At 47.5% G+C, this 23,210-nt stretch overlaps 2 protein-coding genes across 2 annotated transcripts in view; one reads left to right on the top strand and one right to left on the bottom strand.

The window, feature by feature from the left end:
- The window catches only part of LOC141060480 (uncharacterized), a 61,522-nt gene extending 61,036 nt beyond the window's left edge, over positions 1–486 (top strand). Inside the window, 1 exon segment of the mRNA XM_073556743.1 lies at positions 2–486. Within this exon segment, the coding sequence (XP_073412844.1) occupies positions 2–141 (140 nt within the window). The 3' untranslated portion in view covers positions 142–486.
- Positions 1–23,210, bottom strand: part of LOC141060494 (uncharacterized) — a 561,818-nt gene that overhangs the window by 344,286 nt on the left and 194,322 nt on the right. The gene's annotated exons all lie outside the window — the stretch shown is intronic.

Raw genomic sequence — 23,210 nt, 5'->3', positions numbered from 1 at the left:
AGAGGGAAGCCAGCTTCATGTTTAGAATGTGGAAAGTCTTTTTGCACATCAAAGAGCTCACACAGGGTTGAAGCCATTTTTATTTTTTACTTGAGAAACTATACAGAGTATATAGACAAGACAGCATGGGGTCACAGCTGATTCTTTCTGTGGAGTAAAACATTTCCCTGTCTGGGTAAAAACAGCCTCTGTGATCCCATGCTGTCCTGTCTGTATACTCTCTATTGTTTCCTCCCCTGCCCAGGAGCTGTGGTATGATCAGACCAGGTTCCTATACTGTCAGACACGGCCATTACACAGTACACAGCAGGGGCACATTTATAAGATTATCTCAGCACAGGAACATTATATGTAACACATTCAATTGTGGAATTATTTTATTCAAAGATCTATTGATTAAAATGAACTTTGCTCGTGGGAAAACCCCTTTAAGGTTTATCGTTCACGATAATTATGTAATGTAATAAATAATTTCTCGCTCATTGATTATGAAATGGAGAGGGAGGTTGTTTCCATAAGAAAACCTGTGAACAATGAATCGGCAATTATTTGTACACCATAATCGTTGCATGTAAATTTTTGACTGTCTTAAACGGTGGGTCACTTATGGTGATCATATAGTGAATCATTGTTACAATTATCCATTCGTCTCAGTCGGGGCGGCATCTGCGGGGGGCCATTATTTCAGATGCCGGCTTGTGCCTGCATTTGGCCGCTCTTCTCTCCCTGACATCCTGCTATCTCCTGCTGTGCCGCTGCCCGCTTCATACCGGGGGGAATATGCACTTGAATGATTACGGGTTTCCTGCGGCTTTTACCCTCTGGGTTCAGGAACTCAGAGAGGGGAGGTGTCCTGCAGGAGAAGAACACTGGCCAATGAACGCTCTCATATCACTGACAGAAGAGCTGATTGGCGAGTGCTCCTGTCCTCCTGCATGGCGTGTCTTTGAAGGGAAGAAGTGAGAGCCAGGAAATTAGATCAGACTAGCCACCTATGCTGAAGACCCCAACCTGTTGTGAATTCGCTTTCTGGCCTACCTCTGGTTACTACTGAAGGTAGTGGAGCTGGTCATATTGACAGAGGGGTTGCGAGTTCTCTTTCTGGGCTCCCTCTGGTGGTTACTGGAGGTAGTGGAGCTGATCTGATTAACAGAGGCTTGCCACCTGATAATGAGGACGACGATTGGAGATCTGGGGTTCCAGAGTGGATTTAAGACAGCTGACTCCCTCTATCCCTGCTGGTGAGTTTTTTCCTGCCTCCTGAGGTCTTAGTTTCCAGCTCAGTCCCTGCATGCTCAGCTAAGTGTTCTATCGCTATTCTGTTCACATTTGATTTGGTTTTGTCTATTTCAGTTTTGTGTGGGTCAGCCAGCTCCGGCTGGGACTGTGCTGAATCACCATCCATATGTTACTGCTTGTGCCAGTTTGTTTTTGTCCCTTATTAGATTGGCCTCTTTTTGCTCTGCTTTCAGAATATACCAGAGTGCTGATATAGTGGGCGAAGTCGTGCGACTTCAGTATTTTTTGCATCAGATGTGTTGGCCTTTTTTGCAGGGTTTTTTGCGTGATTGCAGACAATGTCTTTCCTTTCCTGTCCTGTCTAGTCAGTGTGGGCCCCATCGTTTGCTCAGTCTATTTTCCTACCTGCGTTTGTGTTTTCATCTTGTCTCACCAACAATATATGTTTGGGGGCTATCTATTCCTTTGGGGTCTGCTCTGAGGCAGTTTAGATTTCCCCTTTCTTGCTTTAGGCTTAGTTAGCTCTCCGGCTGTGCCGAGGCGTCTAGGATCATCGTAGGCATGCTCCACGGCTATTGCTAGTTGTATGGATAGGATCAGGGGTCTGCAATCCGCTTAGTTACCAACCTCTCTGGTTTTCTGTGGCTTAGCTTGGGCTTGTTCTCTTCGTGACCCAATCATAACAGAATCACCAGCCTAAACCGCAGACTCTAGGGTACTCAAAAGAAGGAAAGAATTGTAAAAAAAAAAGTGTCAGAATTTTTTTAATATATTTTTTCCTCTTTTTCTCTGGGGGCCATAGGAGGATTTTTTCTTTAATGGAGATTAAGCAATTGTCTGATCGTGTGGAACAGCTTGCTGCTGAAGTGCGGGGAATTTCTGCCTATCTCGTTCAATCTTCTGCTGTTGAACCAAAAATCCCTACTCCTGATGTGTTTTCTGGGGATTGGTCTAAATTTTTGAATTTTAAGAATAATTGTAAACTATTTCTTGCCTTGAAGCCTAACTCATCGGGGAGCTCTGCGCATCAGGTTAAAATTGTCATCTCCTTGCTACGCGGCAATCCCCAGGATTGGGCGTTTTCCCTGACACCTGGAGATCCTATTCTGACTAATGTGGATGCATTTTTTCAATCCTTGGGGTTGTTGTATGATGAACCTAATGCTATTGATCAAGCTGAGAAAACCTTATTGGCATTGAACCAGGGTCAGGATTCTGCAGAGTTATACTGTCAAAAATTCCTAAAGTGGGCAGTCCTTACTACATGGAATGACGGTGCCTTAGCAGCTCTCTTTCGGAAGGGTTTGGCTGAAACCATAAAAGATGTTATGGTGGGATTTCCTGTTCCCTCTGGTCTTGATGACTCTGTCATTAGCCATTCAAGTTGATCGGTGTTTACGTGAACGTAAAACTACATGAGAGGCGTTGCCACCTTTTGAACGAACGTCTGAACCCATAGGGTTTTGTCTAGGGCACAACGTCAGGAGTTTAGAAGGCGTAATAAGCTGTGTTTTCCTGTGGAGATGCCTCTCATACTATTTGTCTGCCCTAAACGAGAAAAACATTTTGCTCACACATTTGCTGTGGGCAGTGTACAGCTAAGTTCCTTTTGGCAATTACTCTGATCTGCTCCTTGTCTACATTTTCCGCTAAGGCTTTTGTAGATTCAGGAGCTGCTTTGAATCTGATGGATTTAGACTTTGCTAAACGTTGTGGTTTTCCTATGATACCTCTGCGGACTCCTATTCCTTTGAGGGGTATTGATGCTACTCCTTTGGCGGAGAATAAACCCCTGTTTTCCAGGATATCCACCTGACAGCACCATGGAGGACGTCCTCCTCCTCCTTACAGGACAGGAAAGCACACGAGAGGTTAAAAGGTCATGTCCCACCCCCTCTCCCTCAGTGTTTTTCCTGTCCCTGCACAGAGGCACACACGAGAACTTACCGGAGGGGCTCGGGATCGTGCGGCCAGTCCAAGCCTTCCCCTGTCAAGAGGTCCCGGGGCCGAAACTCACCGAGGGGGAGTCCCTCTGCTCCAAAGGCCAGGAGCAGGACGACGCTCCTGGAGGGAGCCGTTCCTCCCTATGGGAGGCTCTCGGCTCCAGGACTCACCGCCATAACAGGCGAGGGCGCCATGACAAGCGGAGTTCGGCTCCCCGCAGGCGGCTGGCCGAGCGGGCATCGGCAGGATGAGCACAGTCGGCGCTGGGCTCCAGCAGCGCCATGACAAGCAGAGGTCGGGCCCCCGCAGGCGGCGGGTCGAGCACCCGCAGGATAGCTCCAACGGCGCAGACCGCCATAGGCGGGGGGCGGTTCCCTGCAAGCGGCGGGCTGAGCAGGCACACGGGGAGAAGCAGAGCGCGGTCGCGCGCAGGAGCCCGGGCAGGAAGTGGAGGAGGTGGCCTATCGCGGAGAGGTCGTGCGTCACATCCGGTGACATCAGACACCGGCTTTGAATCCTGGGCGCGCGCTCCTGAGGATCCACAGCGCTCTGCAGAATCGTGCCAGCATGGAAGGCAATGCTCCAGCAGGTGGAGGGGTAAGTGCGCATAGCGCAGACCACCCTCCCCCACCCATCCTCACAGCCAGATCTGAGTAGGTGCCCCTTCTGTATTATTAGGAGAAGGGAATCCCGGCAGAATCCCCTCAGGGGCGAAGGACCCGGCTAAAGCCACCTCCAAGTCGGTCCGATGCCCCGTATGCAGGGTAAAGCTGCCAGACACCTATAACAAGACCCTATGCGGACCTTGTACCTCAAGGGTCATAGGCGAGGAACAGCCATCCCTCCTTGCTGAAATGAGATCGCTAATAAGGGAGGAAGTCCAGGCTTCTACAGCCAGCCTCACACGGCGTCAGTCCCCCAGCCCAGGGCCAAGTCGCAAGCGTCCAAGGTGGGAAGCAGACCCAGTGTCGGAAGCAAGCCCTAGCGAGGAGTCCGACTTCCGGGATTCAGACCAGGAGGAAGAAGGCGAGATCCTGGGGGATAGATAGGATCAGAGCAGGAAGTACCTGTTCAGACTGGAGGACACGGATGAGTTGGTCCAGGCAGTCAGAAATACTATGCAGATAGAGGAAGTCCCTAAACCACAGTCCAGACAGGACTTAATGTTTGGAGGACTAGTGGCCCGGAAGCAGGTAGTGTTCCCCGTACGTGAACACATCAAAACAATGGTCCAGGAGGAGTGGAAAGAGGCAGAGCGTCGGTTGATACTCTCCCGAGACTTTAAAAATAGACTGTCTTTTGATCCCGAGGAAACACGGGCATGGGAGGAAGTCCCTAAAATAGATGTCCCAGTCACCAAGGTTACCAAAAAGACGGCCATCCGAGACCCGATGGATAGGAAGGCGGACGTCTTGTTAAAAAGAACATGGGAGACGTCGGCGGCTCTGATTAGGGCCAACATAGCAGCCACCTCGGTGGCCAGGTCTATGTTTTTGTGGATGGGGCAGTTGGAGGAACACCTAACCAACAAGACCCTAGATCAGAGATCCTAACATCACTTCCTCTCATGAAATCAGCCACGGCGTTCCTGTCGGATACGTCGGCTGAATCAGTAAGGTTTGCAGCCAGAAACAGCTCCTCTAATGCGACCCGGAGAGCAGTCTGGCTTAAATCCTGGTTGGGGGATAACTCTTCTAAAACAAAGCTATGCGCCATCCCCTTCTCGGGCCTGAAGGTATTTGGTCCAGCCCTAGATAACATTCTAGAGCTAGTGTCCGATAAAAATAAAGGATTCCCGGAGGAAAACGCAGGCGGCCCCAGTCCTTTCGGAGAGGCTCCTCCAGGAGACAGACTGACTTCAGAGGTCGGGCAAGGTCCAATAGAAGCTCCTATAAGGGCTCCTTCAGCCAAGGTGGGAGGAACAGGGGTCCCTCATTCACATCAACATCTAGATCGAGGAGGCAATGACGCCATGGGTATTGGGGGGAGACTTCACCACTTCGCAGCAAACTGGTCCCGAGTCACCCACAATCGGTGGGTCCTCAGAACCATCGCGGAAGGCTACAGTATAGAGCTCTATTCACCTCCCCCCGACAGATATATTGCCAACACTGTCGTCCTGGAGGACTCCGCAATGTGGACGGATCTTCGGGACATGGTAAACTCAAAGGTCATAATACCAGTTCCCCCGACGGAAAGAGGAAGAGGGCACTACTCTTCCCTGTTTTCGATCACAAAACCATCCGGCGAGGTCCGTACCATCATAAACCAGAAACCACTAAATGCCTGAGTCAGATACAAGAGATTCCGGATGGAATCGATCAGATCCGCAATCCCCCTAATAGACAGGGATGCCATCATGTGCACCCTAGACCTAAAAAAGGCATACTACCAGGTCCCTATCCATCCCTCATCCCAGAGCCTACTAAGGTTCGCGGTCAGTTTACCAGCCCGGACCTGCCACTTCCAGTTCCAGTATCTTCCATTCGGGTTGGCTTCAGCTCCCAGAATCTTTACAAAACTGGTGGTAGAGGTGGTGGCCTACCTGAGAGATCAGGGTATTGTGATCATTCCATACCTGGACGACTTCCTACTGGTGGCAAGATCCAAAGAAGCGCTCATTCGAGACAGGATCCGAGCAACTACCGTAATGGAGTTCCTTGGCTGGGTGATCAACTGGGAGAAGTCGGACCTCAGGCCAGACACCAAAAAAGTATTCCTCGGAGTCCTCCTAGACTCAGCTGACAGAATATCCTGGCTACCCGAGCAGAAGCAGAGAACTATTCAGGCCAGAACCAGAGACCTGTTGAGGCGTCAGTGCTCCATAAGAGAGGCAGTGGAGGTCTTGGGCCTCATGACAGCCTGCATCCAGTGTGTCCGATGGGCCCAATTCCACTCGAGATTATTACAGAGAGAGATCTTCGCAAAGTGGGACACAAGTCAGGCGTCGCTAGACAAACCCCTAAGGCTGCCAGAACGAGTGAAGGAGTCCCTTCGGTGGTGGACACAGTCCAGAAACCTTCAGGTGGGCGTACAATGGACAACCTCTCCATTTGTGGTAGTCACCACAAACGCCAGTGCGTGGGGATGGGGAGCCCACATAGAAGGGAAGATCTTCCAAGGGAAATGGCCAGTAGGCATCAGGACCAGATCCACCAATTTCAGAGAGCTTTTCGCGGTCTGGGAAACGTTGCGGAGAAACCAGTCGGTACTAAAGAGTCGTCACGTCCGCATATTATCCGACAATATAATGGCAGTGGCATTCCTGAAGCACCAGGGAGGGACCAGACATCAACCACTACAGGCCCTGGCAGGAAAAATATTCACGTTGGCAGAACGAACAGTCCGATCGGTGACCGCAGTACACTTAGAAGGTTCCCAGAACGAAGTGGCAGACTACTTGAGCAGACAACAGATCCTCCCGACAGAGTGGGAACTGAACACGGAAATCTTCGACCATCTTTGTCAGCATTGGGGGACCCCCAGTATAGATCTTTTCGCAAGCTGGAAGAACTCGAAGGTCCCCAGATTCTACTCCCTGAATCCGACGGACCACTCGGAAGGCGTAGATGCCCTGAGTCAGACTTGGGGAGAATCCCTCTCTTATGCGTTCCCACCACTGGCTCTCATACCGGCAGTGCTCAGGAAGATACGCGAGGACCACGCAAGAGTGGTGTTGATCGTGCCATATTGGCCGAGGAGAAGCTGGTTTCCCCTTCTAGGAGCCATGGCAGTAGGAAATCCAGTCGAACTACCCCCGTGGAAGGACATCATCCACCAGGGCCCGATCCACCACCCGAACCCAGCAAGACTCCACCTATCGGCTTGGATCCTGAGAGGGACATCCTGAAGGCAAAGGGATTGTCGGATCAGGTCATATCCACCCTACAGGCCAGTAGGAAACCGGTGACATCCGCAATCTATCGAAAGATATGGAAAAGATTCTGTCTGGAGGGTGGCAGGTCCGATCTTGTGGCAGGCACCCCTGACCTCCCTAGCATACTAAGCTTTTTGCAGGCAGGTTTTAATAAAGGTGTCAGAGACACCGCACTGCACTTGCTCATAGAGCCAGTGCTCGTGTCCTGAGTACAGAAGCAGTGCTAAAAGATACCTGTGGAGCGGGCAGCAGAGGTGACCATGCGTGCTTCAGGCTAATAGTGTCAGGGTGCAGTCAGCGCTGGAAAGTAAAGAGGCATAGGACCTGCGGACACTGAAACTGAATAGTCTGCACGGGACCTATGGTCATGTGACAGCAAGGGGGCGGGGCTTAGCGTCCTGTATTCAGATAGGACAGGACACCACACAACAACTCAGTCAGGCAAAACAGAGGTCACAGCAGTACGGGCAAACGAGGTACAGAGGGACAAACAGACGGGTAGTCAGACAGAGCCAAAGGTCATACACAAGAGGGCGGTGCGGTACCAAGGGGACGAGCAGAGAGGAGTCGGGTCACAAGCAGAGAGTCATACACGAGAGGTAGCGCAGTACAAGAGGGTCAGGCAGAACTCGTAACAGGGACAGAACCAGATCACAACCGAAAAAGCAAGCAAGTTATCAGGCACAAGGCACACGTATACACAAGGAAAGACTAGAAGCAATGGGATGAAACTGAATGGGAAGAGACACAGATTAGATATTAGAAAAAACTTTTTGACAGTTAGAGTGATCAATGAGTGGAACAGGCTGCCACGAGAAGTGGTGAGTTCTCCTTCAATGGAAGTCTTCAAACAGAGGCTGGACAGACATCTGACTGGGATGATTTAGCGAATCCTGCTTTGAGCAGGGGGTTGGACCAGATGGCCCAGGAGGTCCCTTCCAACTCTACGATTCTATGATTCTATGATTCAAGAGGTCACTTAACTCAGCCGAGGGCAGGAGTATAACTGACACCGGACCCAGGTCCAGTGAGCACTAAATAGCCTCCTGCTGCCAGAGAGAGGCAGCACAATTAACCCATAGTCTAACCAGGACGGGTCAAAGCGAAATCCCGTCCTGGATCATGACAAAAGGCCTTAAGCCCAGCACTCTAAAGGTCCAGGTTTCAGCCTTGAGCGCCTTCTTCGATTACCAGTTAGCTTCACATCCCTGGGTAATAAGATTTATAAGAGCCACACAGCGCCTGCGCCCCACTATTAGGCAGCTCACCCCGCCTTGGGACCTAGGCCTGGTACTTCGGTTTCTCTGTACAGACCCCTACGCCCTCGGTGAGAAAATAACCATCTCTGCTCTCACTCGTAAAACGGCCTTCCTAGTAGCCATTACCACGGCCAAAAGAATAGGGGAGATCCAGGCCCTGTCCACTAAGGATCCATATCTCCAGATAAGAGATCACCGTATAATCTTAAGTTTAGACCCGGCATTTATCCCAAAGGTAGCCTCTCCAAAAAATCTAAACCAAGAGGTAGTGTTACCATCTTTCTGTGATAATCCCCGTAATAAAAAGGAGCAGCGTCTTCACTCGCAAAAAATCTAAACCAAGAGGTAGTGTTACCATCTTTCTGTGATAATCCCCGTAATAAAAAGGAGCAGCGTCTTCACTCGCTGGATGTGAGGTGCGCAGTTATAGACTACCTAGAGGCCACCAATAGCTGGCGCATCGACCCAAACCTGTTCATCCTTTTTGGGGGTAGAAATAAGGGGAAGAGGGCCTTGGGAGTTTCTGACTGGATTTAAGACAGCCAACTCCCTCTATCCCTGCTGGTGATTTTTTTCCTGCCTCCTGAGGTCTTAGTTTCCAGCTCAGTCCCTGCATGCTCAGCTAAGTGTTCTATCGCTATTCTGTTCACATTTGATCTGGTTTTGTCTATTTCAGTTTTGTGTGGGTCAGCCAGCTCCGGCTGGGGCTGTGCTGAATCACCATCCATGTTACTGCTTGTGTCAGTTTGTTTTTGTCCCTTATTAGATTGGCCTCTTTTTGCTCTGCTTTCAGAATATACCAGAGTGCTGATACAGTGGGCAAAGTCGTGCGACTTCAGTATTTTTTGCATCAGAAGTGTTGGCCTTTTTTGCAGGGTTTTTTGCGTGATTGCAGACAGTGTCTTTCCTTTCCTGTCCTTTCTAGTTAGTTTGGGCCCCATCGTTTGCTCAGTCTATTTTCCTACCTGCGTTTGTGTTTTCATCTTGTCTCACCGACAATATATGTTTGGGGGCTATCTATTCCTTTGGGGTCTGCTCTGAGGCAGTTTAGATTTCCCCTTTCTTGCTTTAAGCTTAGTTAGCTCTCCGGCTGTGCAGAGGCGTTTAGGATCATCGTAGGCACGCTCCATGGTGTCATGATCCATGCTGGATCATGTCAGATAAAAGCACTGGTAACCTTTTTTTTTTCTCTCTAAGCTTTGTGCTTAGAGATAGTTTTGCCCCCGGCGGCCAGTATGGTCATTGCACTGGTGTTTTTACTTCTAGTTTGCCCCTGGTGGTGGTTAGTGTAATTGCACGGGAATCACTAACAGGTGTGTTTGCTCAACAAAGGTGTGTCAGTTGTGCTCACTCATGTTGGTGATATTATTATTGGTTCTCCTACCAGCCTGGGTGAATTACAGTATGCTATATAGTGATATTCTGGATATATTCTGTTTATTTTGTATGCATTATAAAATATTGCTTCCTGTTTGTAATATGCTATTTAAGACCCCATTTTTTTTTTATGTCAGATTGAGGATTAGTGCAATGGTTTCTTGTTATGAGTTACCTATGGGGTTAATATCCCCATTATGTATTTTAAAATTTTGACCCCTTCAGAGGCATTTATTTACATGGCCATTATGTCCCTGTACACGTCCCTGCACGCGTGCGCGCCATACCCCGGGCGTGCATGGTGACCACTGTGTCTCTATGCACAGGATGGACGCCGGTAATTTTTCGGCGCCTCCCACTGCATGACGCGGCGTGCACGTTGCGTCCCGGGTAGCTATGGTGACGCATGCATCACTTCCGGTACGCGTCAGTGGCCTTCCGGTCCGGTGCTATTTTTAGCTCCACACTTCCTTCACTGGCACCCCCCCTGACGAAGGAGCCTCGATCCGAAACGCACGTTGGGGAGACGCGCCGCCATCTGCCAGATCGCATCAGTGTCCACCCATGTAATTCTTGAGCATTGCTCTGTCTTTTTCTCCCCTCCCTCCTCCTCTTGGGGCTGTGCTGCGAGAGCTCACGGTACTCTCGGTACTCTCGTTAGTGGGGGAGTTTTATTGGTCACTAGTAGTGATGTACTTATACTGGGCATGGCTTTGATTGTACCATGGTTAACCCCTTCATGACCCAGCCTATATTGACCTGGCCATTTTTTGCAATTCTGACCAGTGTCCCTTTATGAGGTAATAACTCTGGAACGCTTCAACGCATCCAAGCGATTCTGAGTTTGTTTTTTCGTGACATATTGGGCTTCATGTTAGTGGTAAATTTAGGTCAATAATTTTTGCATTTATTTGTGAAAAAATCAGAAATTTAGCGAAAATTTTGAAAATTTCGCAATTTTCAAATTTTGAATTTTTATTCTGTTAAACCAGAGAGTTATGTGACACAAAATAGTTAATAAATAACATTTCCCACATGTCTACTTTACATTAGCACAATTTTGGAAACAATTTTTTTTTGTTAGGAAGTTATAAGGGTTAAAAGTTGACCAGCGGGGGGCGTGGCCTGGCGTTGATGTGAGAGGACGTGAGGCTGAGGAGCTCCACTGTCATTCTGAAGAATAATCCTTAATAGGCCGACATAACAGAGACCCGTGCACACTTACTGCTGTGGTGGGTGCCCGAGGGCCGAGTGGAGACACCGGGAGTGAAGAAGAGTGCGGAGATGGGGAGGAGGAGGCAGAAAGACGTCGGGGAGGACGGCAGTGTGGCCGCACAAGATGGCGCCGGGAGAGTGGAGGAGGCACAGAGACTGACTGAGAACTATGGAAGAAGGTCACAAATTATCCAGAAGCTGCAGCGCTTTGCAAGAGAAGATGAGGGGGGCACCGGAGAAGGTACTGTGCTGGAGGGAGAGAGAATGAGCAACGAAGCTGCAGGAGAGGCTGAAAGCAGGGAGGAGGGGGGAGGGGGAGTCACTGTCTCTGAGTGTGCATCTGAAGAGGAGGATAGTGAAGCTGACGAGGAGGGCCCTGAAGGGGAACCAACTTTAAAAGATGTCTTTCTGGTGGTATTGTTCTGTAAAAAAACACTGACTAAGTTGAGCAGCCAGGTTGATAATATTAAGGAAGAAATTATTGGAATTAAAGAGGCACTAAACAAGGCGGATGCTAGGATGGGTGCTGTGGAAGAGAGAGTGAGCACCACTGAGGACACTGTAAATAAAATGCAGAAAACTCAGAACCAGCACACGCAAAAGATTTCAGAAGTGCACTTAAAACAAGATGATCTAGAAAATAGATCTAGGAGAAACAATCTTAGATTTGTGGGATTCCCAGAAAAAGTAGAGGGTAACGACCCCACTGACTTTACTGAGCAATGGATCCTATCTAAAATTGGCAGAGACACACTCTCCAGGGTGTTTGCGGTAGAGAGAGCACACCGCGTTCCCCTGCGTCCCCTCCCTCCGGGTAGTGCCCCCCGTACAATGTTGGCCAGGATACTTAACTGCAGAGATAGAGAGACTATCCTCCGGGAGGCTAGGAAGAAGGAGGACCTCATATTTAATGGACGCCGTATTGAAATATATCCGGACTATTCAGCAGAGGTTCAGAAAATGCGGATGAAATTTGGCGAGGTCAAGAAAGGACCGAGAGTGCTGGGAGTGAAGTACTCTATGTTATATCCCGCCAAACTGAGAGTAGCAGCTTTGGGGTCTGTTCAGTTTTTTCCAACCCCAGAGGAGGCCGTCAAGTGGATGGAAATCAACCACTCCAAACTAAGGGCTGAGAAAGAAGGAAAAGGCTGAAGAAGAAGAATTTTTCGGACATTTTTTCTCTATTTTTGAATCTGTGCCCCGCGACGCCTGGGTACTCAGATCTATTTTTGGGTCGTAGATCCTGGGTTTTTTTTGTTTTTTGTTTTTTTTTTCTTTTATGTTTATTGAATTATCCATGTTAGAAAAAGTTATGTGGCCTATTGGGCATGTTTGTATGTGACGGTGGGAGCGATGTACGCCCAAATGAAGGAGGTTCAGTGGCTATTCGAGGGCTCACAGTAGCTAGGTGCCAGTTGCACCCTCTCTCGTTGGAGAGAGAGAATCTGTTATACGGGGAAGGAGGGGAGGGGGGCGGGGGGGATCAGGGGGGGATATGTTGTGGGAGAGTTTTCATACTGCAATGTGATAAAGGGACTACAAGAGACCGACTACAACTGATGTTCATAGGACATAATGAGTGGTGATACAAGAATTCTAAGTTGGAATGTGAGGGGGGTTTCAGATCCAAGTAAAAGAGCGGCAGTCATGGCAGAAATTAGAAAGTACAATCCAGCTATTACGTGTTTACTAGAAACTCACTTGATTAAAGGAAAAGAAAAATGGCTGGAGAAAAAAATGGATTACCCGGGCCTATCACTCTATGTATTCGGCCTACGCGAGGGGAGTCTCTGTACTGATACATTCTCATGCTCACTACGAGGAAATTGAATCTTACGTAGATAGGGATGGGCAGTTTGTTTCCCTGAGATGCCGAATTTCTGGTGTATGTGTGATTATAGTGGCACTTTATATTCCACCCCCATATTCGAAAAAGAAACTACAAGAGATTTTTGAGTGGACGGGGAGGGGAGGGGAATGTCCGGTGTTAATATTAGGGGACGTTAACAATGTCATGAACGAGTATTGGGATCGTGTGGGAATCGGGGGAATTAACCCCAGGAAGGATAGGATGACTCCATTCGGGACATATGTTAGTGAGATGGGTATGATAGACTTATGGAGAGTGCGGAATGAGGGGAACAAATGCTTTTCGTGTTATTCGTCCTCGTATCATGCCTTATCGCGCATAGACTTAGCATTAGGTAACAGGGGCATGGACGGAATAGTTGGGACGGTGGAATATTTACAGTGAGTTATCTCCGACCATAAGGCAATTGAAGTTAGTTTGAGACTGGGAGTGGGAAAAAGGAGCAGAGTAGGGGGGACAATACATCCGGAATGGCTCAAATGTCTTAATATGGAAATTATTAAAAAAGATCTTATTGAATTCTTCCAATTAAATGAAGGTTCTGCTGACTCGCTTATAGTGTGGGATACCATGAAAGCATATTTAAGGGGACTATTCATACGAGATATTTCGAGACGTAAGACACAAACGAGACAGGTAAACCAAGAGACTACAGACAGATTGAGCAGGGCAGAGGGGGAAATGATACGTAGGCCCAGTATCGCCACTAAAAAGGCATTAAAAGAAGCACAAGAAGAAGTAAATAAGTTATATTTACAAGGGATAGACAAGAAAAGGGCATTCCAGAGAGCACTGTTCTATGACGAAGGGGAAAAGGTGGGACACTTACTGTCAGTGATATCTGCGGCGCAGAAAGGGTCCACACAGATATATAAAATTGTCAAGGAGGATGGGGTAACTCATAAAGCCACCTCTGGGATATTGGAATGTTTCCGGGAATACTATGTAAAATTATATACCTCAGAATTGGGGGTTAGAGAACAAGAAATGGATAGATATTTACAAGAGATAGAGATACCTAAGTTAGATGATACTGATAAACAGAATCTGGAAGAATTATTTACTGTAGAGGAAGTGGAGAAGGCTATTCTGTCATTGGCAAATAATAGGTCACCTGGCTCTGACGGTATCCCGGGAGAAGCATATAAGGAACTAATAGAGGTCGTAGCACCTAAACTTAAGGAGGTATTTGAAGATGCAGCGGAGAGAGGGGCTTTGCCGAGGTCTATGAGGGAGGCCGTAATTGTGGTTATTCCTAAGGAGGGGAAAGATGCCTCATCCGTTGAATCCTATAGACCCATCTCGTTATTGACGTCAGACGTTAAAATATTAGCTAAAATGTTGGCGATAAGAATGTCTGGGGTTGTTCAAAAATTGATACATCCAGACCAATCGGGTTTTTTACAAAATAGATCTACCGCCATTAACCTACGTAGACTCTTTCTTAATATACAACTCCCGGCAGATAATGTAGGGGGAAAGGGTGGTGGCCTCGCTGGATGCACGAAAGGCATTTGATAGGGTAGAGTGGAATTATCTATGGGCAGTATTGAAGTTAATGGGATTCGGACATAGATTTATTTCCTGGATTAAATTATTATACGCGGATCCAAAGGGGTACATTAGGATTAACGGGGAGACCTCGGAGTCGTTTGGGTTGTTCAGAGGAACTCGTCAGGGATGCCCCTTATCGCCGTTGCTATTTGCGGTGGCGATGGAGCCATTAGCGATTAAAATTCGTAACTCCACAGAAATACAGGGCTTCAGATATGGGAATCTGGAGGAAAAGATTGCCCTATATGCAGATGACATACTCCTTTTTCTGCAAGATGGGGGAGATTCGTTGACTAAGGTTATGGCCCTTATAGAAAGATTTGGATCCTTTTCCGGATTGAGAATTAATTGGGACAAATCATGCATCATGGGGAGTGACTGGGAATTGGGATGTCCACATATAGGTGGGGTGGATGGACAGCTGAAAGTAGTTAATGAATTTAAATACCTCGGAATATGGGTATCAATGCCTATATCTAGATTTCTCGAATTAAACCTGGATCCTTTATTAGTTAAACTTAAAGCCAAGATGACAGCATGGTGTAAACTAGTATTGTCAATAGTAGGGAGGACGAACCTACTTAAACTGATAATGATGCCTCAGTTGGTGTATATTCTCCATAATACCCCGGTGTGGATCCCAAAGAGAAGATTTTATAAAATTAATACTATTTTTAGGGAACTAATTTGGGGGAAAAAACAAGCAAAACTTAAACTGGAAGTGCTCCAAAGGAGGAAGGAGGGCTGGCGGCACCAAACCCATGGATATACTTTATAGCAACGCAAGGGCAGCACTTCAGAGGTTGGCAAGAGGAGGGAAATTTAAATGTTATGGGAAAAATTTTGGCCCAACTGACCAATAAAAAAATATTAATACAGAGTCTGGAGGCGGGATGCTTTGTGAGTCATGGAAAAGGACTACCTACTTTTAGGTTAATGCATAAAATATGGCAAAATATTAAGAGTCTCAGAGGAATTGGGGAATTGACGACATACACGCCTATTTGGGATAATGCAAGCCTATCAGAACTGTGTAAATTGAAGGATTTTGGTGATTGGGAGAGGAAAGGATTGCAATATATGTGGCAGTAACTGGAGGGGACGGAAATCAAGCCATTTTCTGTATTAAAAGAGGAGTTTGGGCTCTCGAGCAGCGGGGAGTTTCGATACCTCGGTCTCAGGCATGCATTCCAGGCACAGAAACATATGACACATATGACGGTACAAAAAGATGTTGTGTTGGATTATGTGTGCGCGTCTGGGGGTACGAGGGGAGTTATTTCCACCATTTACCGGGACCTATTGTACTCCCACATGATTAGGTTTCCCCTAAAGGCAAAAGCTAAATGGGAGAGGGAAGTGGGACAGATAGAAGATGAAATATGGGACACTATATTAGAATATATACCCAAACTTTCATTGAGTGAACCGGGTAGGATATCGCAGCTGTACATCATACATAGAACGTATAAAACCCCGGAACTTATGGAAAAAATGGGCCTGAGGGACAATGCGGAATGTCCAAGATGTAGAGTTGAGCCCGCGGGAATGTTACACATGCTCTGGTCCTGCCCAAGACTCTCCTCATATTGGGGGGAGGTTATTGAACAAATTGAGAAGATATACCAATGTGGAGTGGGAAGGGACCCCATAACGTGTGTGTTGGGGTATGTGGAGGAAGTGTCTGTGGGAAATGCATATAAGCCAATTATAGCAAAACTTTTATATGTTGCCCGTAAACTGATCGCACAAAAATGGATCGATGCCGAGCCCCCGACGGTTGGGGAATTTATTGTACGAGTGAACAATGTAGTTCGGTTAGAAGAAAGAGTTTATAGACGACGACACAAAGAGGTGCATTTTGAAAAACTTTGGTCTAAGTGGTTGCAGTAGAGTCAACCTTATTGAGAATGTCTTATGGCAATTAGGCTGGGGGGGCGAGGGAGGAGGGAGGAGGGGGGGCTTTCTTATGAGGGGGGTAACTCGAATGTCGTATATTTTTTTTTGTATATGTTCTGGATTTTGCATAGGCTTTTGCCTGCATGTAATGTAAACGGCATTTGAATATAATAAAAAATCTTAGATTCAAAAAAAGTTGACCAGCGATTTCTCATTTTTACAACAATTTACAAAACCATTTTTTTTAGGGACCACCTCACATTTGAAGTCACTCTGAGGGGTCTATATGGCAGAAAATACCCAAAAGTGACACCATTCTAAAAACTGCACCCCTCAAGCTACTCAAAACTACATTCTAGAAGATTATTAACCCTTCAGGTGCTTCACAGGAACTAAAGCAACGTGGAAGGAAAAAATGGACATTTTAATTTTTCCAACACAAATTTTCTTTTAGCATCATTTTTTTCATTTTCACATGGGCAACAGGATAAAATGGATCCTAAAATTTGTTGGGCAATTTCTCCTGAGTTCACTGATACCTCATATGTGGTCATAAACCACTGTTTGGGTGCACAGCAGGGCCCGGAAGGGAAGGAGCACCATTTGACTTTTTGAATGGAAAATTAGCTCCAATCGTTAGCGGACACCATGACGTGTTTGGAGATCCCCCACAAATGACCCCATTTTGGAAACTAGACCCCCTAAGGAACTTATCTAGATGCATAGTGAGCACTTTGAACCCCCAAGTGCTTCACAGAAGTTTATAACGCAGAGCCGTGAAAACAAAAAATATTTTTTTTCCTCAAAATAAATGATTTTTAGCCAGCAATTTTTTTTTCACAAGGGTAACAGGATAAATTGGACCCCAAAAGATGTTGTACAGTTTGTCCTGAGTACGCTGGTACCCCATATGTGGGGGGGAACCACTGTTTGGGCACACGTCGGGGCTCGGAAGGGAAGTAGTGACATTTTGAAATACTGACTGATGGCATGGTCTGCGGGCGTCATGTTACATTTGCAGAGCCCCTGATGTACCTAAACTGTGGAAACTCCCCACATGTGACCTCATTTTGGAAGCTAGACCCCCCCAAGGAACTTATCTAGATTTGTGGTGAGCACCTTGAACCCCCAAGTGCTTCACAGAAGTTTATAACGCAGAGCCATGAAAATTAAAAATAATTTTTTTTCCTAAGAAAAAAAAAATGATTTTTTTAGCCCGCAATTTTTTTTTTCACAAGGGTAACAGGAGAAATTCGACCCCAAAGGTTGTTGTCCAGTTTGTCCTGAGTACGCTGATACCCCATATGTGGGGGATGACCACTGTATGGGCACATGTCAGAGCTCGGAAGGGAAGTAGTGACATTTTGAAATGCTCACTTTGATGGAATGGTCTGCGAGCATCATGTTACATTTGCAGAGCCCTTGATGTATCTAAACTGTGGAAACCCCCCACAAGTGACCCTATTTTGGAAACTAGACCCCATAAGGAACTTGCCAATATGTGTGGTGAGCACCTTGATCCCCAAGTGCTTTACAGAAGATTATAACGCAGAGCCATGAAAATAAAAAATCATTTTTTTTCCTCAAAAAATGATTTTTTTAGCTCGCAATTTTTTATTTTCACAAGGCTAACAGGAGAAATTGGACCCCAAAAATTGTCCAGTTTATCCTGAGTACGCTCGTACCCCATATGTGGGGAGGAACCATTGTTTGGGCACATGTCAGGGTTCGGAATGGAAGAAGTGACGTTTTGAAATGCAGACTTTGATGGAATAGTCTGCTGTCGTCATTACGTTTGCAGAGCCCCTGATGTGCCTAAACAGAGGAAACCCCCCACAAGTGACCCCATTTTGGAAACTAGACCTTCCAATGAACTTATGTAGATGTGTTGTGAGCACTTTGAACCCCCAAGTGCTTCACAGAAGTTTATAATGCAGAGACGTGAAAATGATAAAATCATTTTTTTTTCCACAAAAATAATTTTTTAGCCCCCAATTTTTTATTTTCCCAAGGGTAACAGGAGAAATTAGCCCCCCAAAGTTGTTGTGCAATTTTTCCTGAGTACGCTGATACCCCATATGTTGGGGTAAACCACTGTTTGGACACACGTCGGGGCTTGGAAGGGAGGGAGCACCGTTTGACTTTTTGAACGCAAAATTGGCTGGAATCAATGGTTGCACCATGTCGCGTTTGGAGACCCCCTGATGTGCCTAAACAGTGGAAACCCATCAATTCTAACTTCAACACTAACCCTAACACACTCCTAACTCCAACACATCCCTAACCCTAATCCCAACCCTAACCATACCCCTAACCCCAACACACCCCTAATCCCAACCCTAACCACAAGCCTAACCCTAATTCCAAGCCTAACCCTAATTCTAACCCTCTTTCCAACCCTAACCCTCTCTCCAACCCTAACCCTCTCTCCAACCCTATCCCTAATGGAAAAATAAAAATATTTTCTTTATTTTATTAGTTGTGCCTACCTATGGGGGTGATAATTGGGGGGTTTATTTACTTTTTATTTCATTTTGATCACTGTGAGAGTGATCAAAATGAAAGAATGGAATCTGCAGCCGGCAGATTTGGGCGGGCGCACTGCGCATGCCCCCGCCATTTTCCAAGATGGCGGTGCCCACGATCCAGACCCGCGGGACACCGGGAGCGACGGGGACTCAGGAGGTACCGGGGGGGTGAGGGGGGGATCGGAAGCTGGCGGGGAGCAGAGGGAATGGGAGGGGGGGCAGATGATGACAGCGGCGGCAGATCGCCGCTGTCATTCAGTGGCGGGGGGGCGATCGCTGGTGGGGGGGGTCGGATCGGTGTCTCCAGCCATGTCCGATGCTACAGCAGCATCGGCCATGGCTGGATTGTAATATTTCATCAATTTTCATTGATGAAATATTACTATCGCTCTGATTGGCTGTTTCACTTTTAACAGCCAATCAGAGCGATCGTAGCCACGTGGGGGCAAAGCCACGCCCCCTGTGGTGAATTACAAAGCCCCCTGTATCTGCGGGTCCGGTGACCTTTCATTGACCCCGGTCACCCGACCCGCCGGGGGGCTTTGAAGTCATGACACAGGGTATGCGTCATGGGTCGGATTGGCACCGACTTTCATGACGCATACGCTGTGTCACAGGTCATGAAGGGGTTAATGAACATTATGACAGCAAGGTCTGTGAGTGGTGATAATTTTGTCACCCTCTTATGTTCAAAGCCCTGTGCAGTTTAATTGTATATCTGGGTGCCTTATTGTTTTTTAAGGTAACACCCATTCACAATTGGCACATGGATTGGGTGAACTTCTTGGTTCATATCTTATGTGACCTTATTTATTCCATTCTTAAGTATGTTTATTATGGTCTGTCTACATGTCCCTACAGGTGCATGTGGAGACCAATATGAGCTAGATTGAGGTGGCACTTGTTAATCTAACTTTACTATGGCTGTGGATTCACAGTTATTTATTTAACTTGACATTATGCGTGTCTTGGCAGGTTTAGGTGCGTCTTTCAGCACTGTTGCACCTTATTGTCCCCTGCACTTGCTCCTCCATTTTTCCTGTTCTGTCCCTATTTTTCAATAAAGTGAATTTTGCTTATAAATTGGATCTGTATGTCGTGTTTTGTGTGGTTCTCCATACTCCCCTTTCAGCCTGGGTGAAGGAAGGAGCTGGAGGAGAGTCCAGACCAGCTCTGTCAGAGTCCTGGAGTGGCAGCTATGGTGTCAGCGAGGAGTTCGTGTAAAGCATGTTGGAGTGGCAGCTATGGTGTCAGTGAAGAATTCTTGCAAAGCTTGGTGGAGTGGCAGCTATGGTGTAGAGCTGCACTCAGTTTGCCGGACTCTGTTACTGGAAAGCTGCATTCAGGTGCTGGACAGTTGCACTCAGGTGTGGGACTCTGTAGCTGGACAGCTGCATTCAGGTGATGGACTCTGTTGCTCCAAGGCAGCACTCAGTGCTGGACACTGTTGCTGTAAAGCTGCACCCAGGTGTTGGACCCGGTCGGAGGAAGATGCACTCAGGTGATGGACTCTGTTGCTGGGAGCGTTAGCAACAGAGCAAAGCTAAGTGTTTCCCTGTTTGTCACTTTTCCTCATGTTGGTGTTAGTGCAGCGGTGAGGCCAGTGCCTGCACAACCAAGCTCCCTAGTAAGGAATAGGTGTAGGGTGTACTAGGGTGACAGGTATCCTGGTCAGCGACAGGTGAGGAGCCTGTATAGGGAACGTTAGGAGTGTTAGGGACACTGACTCAGGGGAGTACATTAGGTCTCCACGTCCCCCGTTCCCTATCGCAGGGCCCACCGTTGTAACTGTTTCCCTTTCCCCTTTGTCTTGTATTAGTTACTGGCCTGCGGGACGTGTCACACAGGACGGGGCACGTGACACACGGCTACTGCTAGTTGTGTGGATAGGATCAGGGATCTGCAATCCGCTTAGTTACCAACCTCTCTGGTTTTCTGTGGCTTAGCTTGGGCTTCCTCTCCTCCTCGGTGACCCAATCATAACTCCAACCCTGTAGCACAGAGGAGTGTGTGTCTGTGAGTGGGTTGTGTGTGTGTGTGGGTTGTCTCTCTGTGTCTGTGTGTAGGCTGTGTGGTGTGTGGGTTGTGTCTCTGTGGGTTGTGTCTGTGTGTATGTTGTCTCTGTGTGGTGTGTGGGTTGTGTCTGTGGTGTGGTGTGTCTGCGTGTGTGGGTTGTGTGTCTGTGTGGATTGTGTATCTGTGTGGGTTGTGTCTCTGTGGTGTGTGTGGGTTGTCTGTGTGTCAGTGTGGGTTGTGTCTCAGTTGTGTGTTGGTATGGGTTGTGTCTGAGTGGGTTTTGTGTCTGTGTGGGTTGTGTCTCTGTGTGGTGAGGTTGTGTGTGGTGGGGTTGTGTCTGTGTGTGGGTTGTGTCTGCGTGTGGGTTGTGTCTGTGTGTGTCTACATGTGTGTGGGTTGTCTCTCTGTCTTTGTGTGTAGACTGGATTGTGTCTCTGTGGGTTGTGTCTGTGGTGTGTTGTGTGTCTGTGGTGTGGGTTGTGTGTGTCGGTGTGGTGTGTCTGTGTGGATTGTGTATCTGTGTGTGGGTTGTATCTCTGTGGTGTGTGTGGGTTGTCTGTTGTGTGTCAGCATGGGTTGTCTCTGTTGTGTGTTGTATGGGTTGTGTCTGTGAGTGGGTTGTGTCTGTGAGTGGGTTTTGTCTCTGTGTGGGTTTTGTCTCTGTGTGGTGAGGTTGTGTGTGTGTGGTGGGGTTGTGCCTGTGTGGTGGGTGTGTTTGGGTGTTTAGATATCTTTTGAGTATACTGAAGTGTGTGTGTATATACACTTGTCCTGCATGTATGTTCTGTGTTTATGATGTGTACTTGCTGTGCATCTGTTATATAGCATGTGTGTACTGAGGACATGTATGTGACTGTATGCTGTGTATGTAATGAGCATGTGTTGTCCAGTATTGTGTGTTCTGTATACAAGTATATAATGTAATTTAACCCCTTCACCAGCTTTGGCGTTCATATACGTCAAAGGTTGTATCCTTGCCTTTGATACAATCTCGCATCCTGGCAATCTCTATATATAAAACTCAAAATCTGTAGTAGCCCGCTCTATACAAATCCACAGTTCTTGCCTGATTTGGGTGAAATTTGGCACGCCCCCTCTCCACCCACGGGAGCAGAATACTGCGCACGTTACACCTCGCTAGCGTCCCCCCGGCATGAGATTGGGGCCCGCGAATTTAGGCCCTATACTGTACATATAATGGAGAAATGTGAAGGTGAAAGAAAAAAATGCTGAGGGGAAAACAACAATTGTGACTGACATGGACGGATTATAGCGACGGCGCCAAAGAGTTGCTACTAAAGTGGCCGCACCACCACACACAACACACAAACATTTCACAAACATCACACAGACAGCACAGACAGCACACATACACCAACACACAAGCACAACACCACTCAAATGCCACAACACACCACACAAACACCAGATCACTCTAGTCACACAACACAAACACCACCCCACAAATACCACATGCACACCACACACGCTTGCAAACACACTCAGATGGATGCAATCTACACACACGGACGAACATTACTGAGCCGCAATATTGGTCAGGCGAAAAATGCCTCAGTAAGATTGTCATTATTGCTTACTGTACAGGGAGCTTTCATCACTGAAGCTGCTGAGGTAAAGTGAAATCTGAGCTCTGGTTGCAATGGACAACTAGACAAGTCTGCCTGTGAGGCGGTTTTCATTACTGAGATGTGAGCTCCTTCAGGTCATAGTAATACAGTGTGAGGGCTGCTTTGTATTTACTATTCATCCTATTACATCTCTTATCAGTGTCAGGTGAATACTAAAGGGTCATAATACTAAGGACTGTTTTTTAAAATGCCGCCCAAAATGACCATCTATTGGGCAAGTTCATTCAAAAGCGCAAAATTGTGTCAAAGAGCTGAGACACGTGAACAGTTTGACTCGCAGCTTGAAAAGAAACGGGTGAGACAGGCTACTACGCCTTGGAAATGACAGGTTCCCTACTGATTCCACTACTGGTCTCATTTCCTTTCCGGACATACTGTACATGTCCATTGATTCAGTCATGGACAGTGAACAAGCCGTAATGTATGCATTGGAGTTCCTGAATTCTTTGGAGCCTTGTGACGTATTCTGTGATAACAAATAGGTTACGTCCGAGAGTGGACCCTCTGGATCATGGCACTGGAGCTCCCAGGGGTGAGCGCGCCAGGTGGTGACGACCCCTATACAGGGGCCGTTAGGGGCAGACCCTAGGGAGACAGATGCCGCGACTGATAGTCCTTCGAGCCGCCCCTCTTGGTTCTGAGAACTGGAGTATAGGACTGGGCACTGGAGTACAGGATGGAGACACGGAGTGCAGGACGGAGACACGAAGCACAGGACTGGGCAGTGGAGTGTAGGACTGGGCACTGGAGCACAGGACGGAGGCACGGAGTACAGGAGGGAGA

The sequence above is a fragment of the Dendrobates tinctorius genome, unplaced genomic scaffold, assembly GCF_039654945.1.
Source record: "Dendrobates tinctorius isolate UK_male_01 unplaced genomic scaffold, ASM3965494v1 ptg000237l, whole genome shotgun sequence".
NCBI lineage: Eukaryota > Metazoa > Chordata > Amphibia > Anura > Dendrobatidae > Dendrobates > Dendrobates tinctorius.
This window is presented reverse-complemented; position numbering and strand designations above follow the sequence as displayed.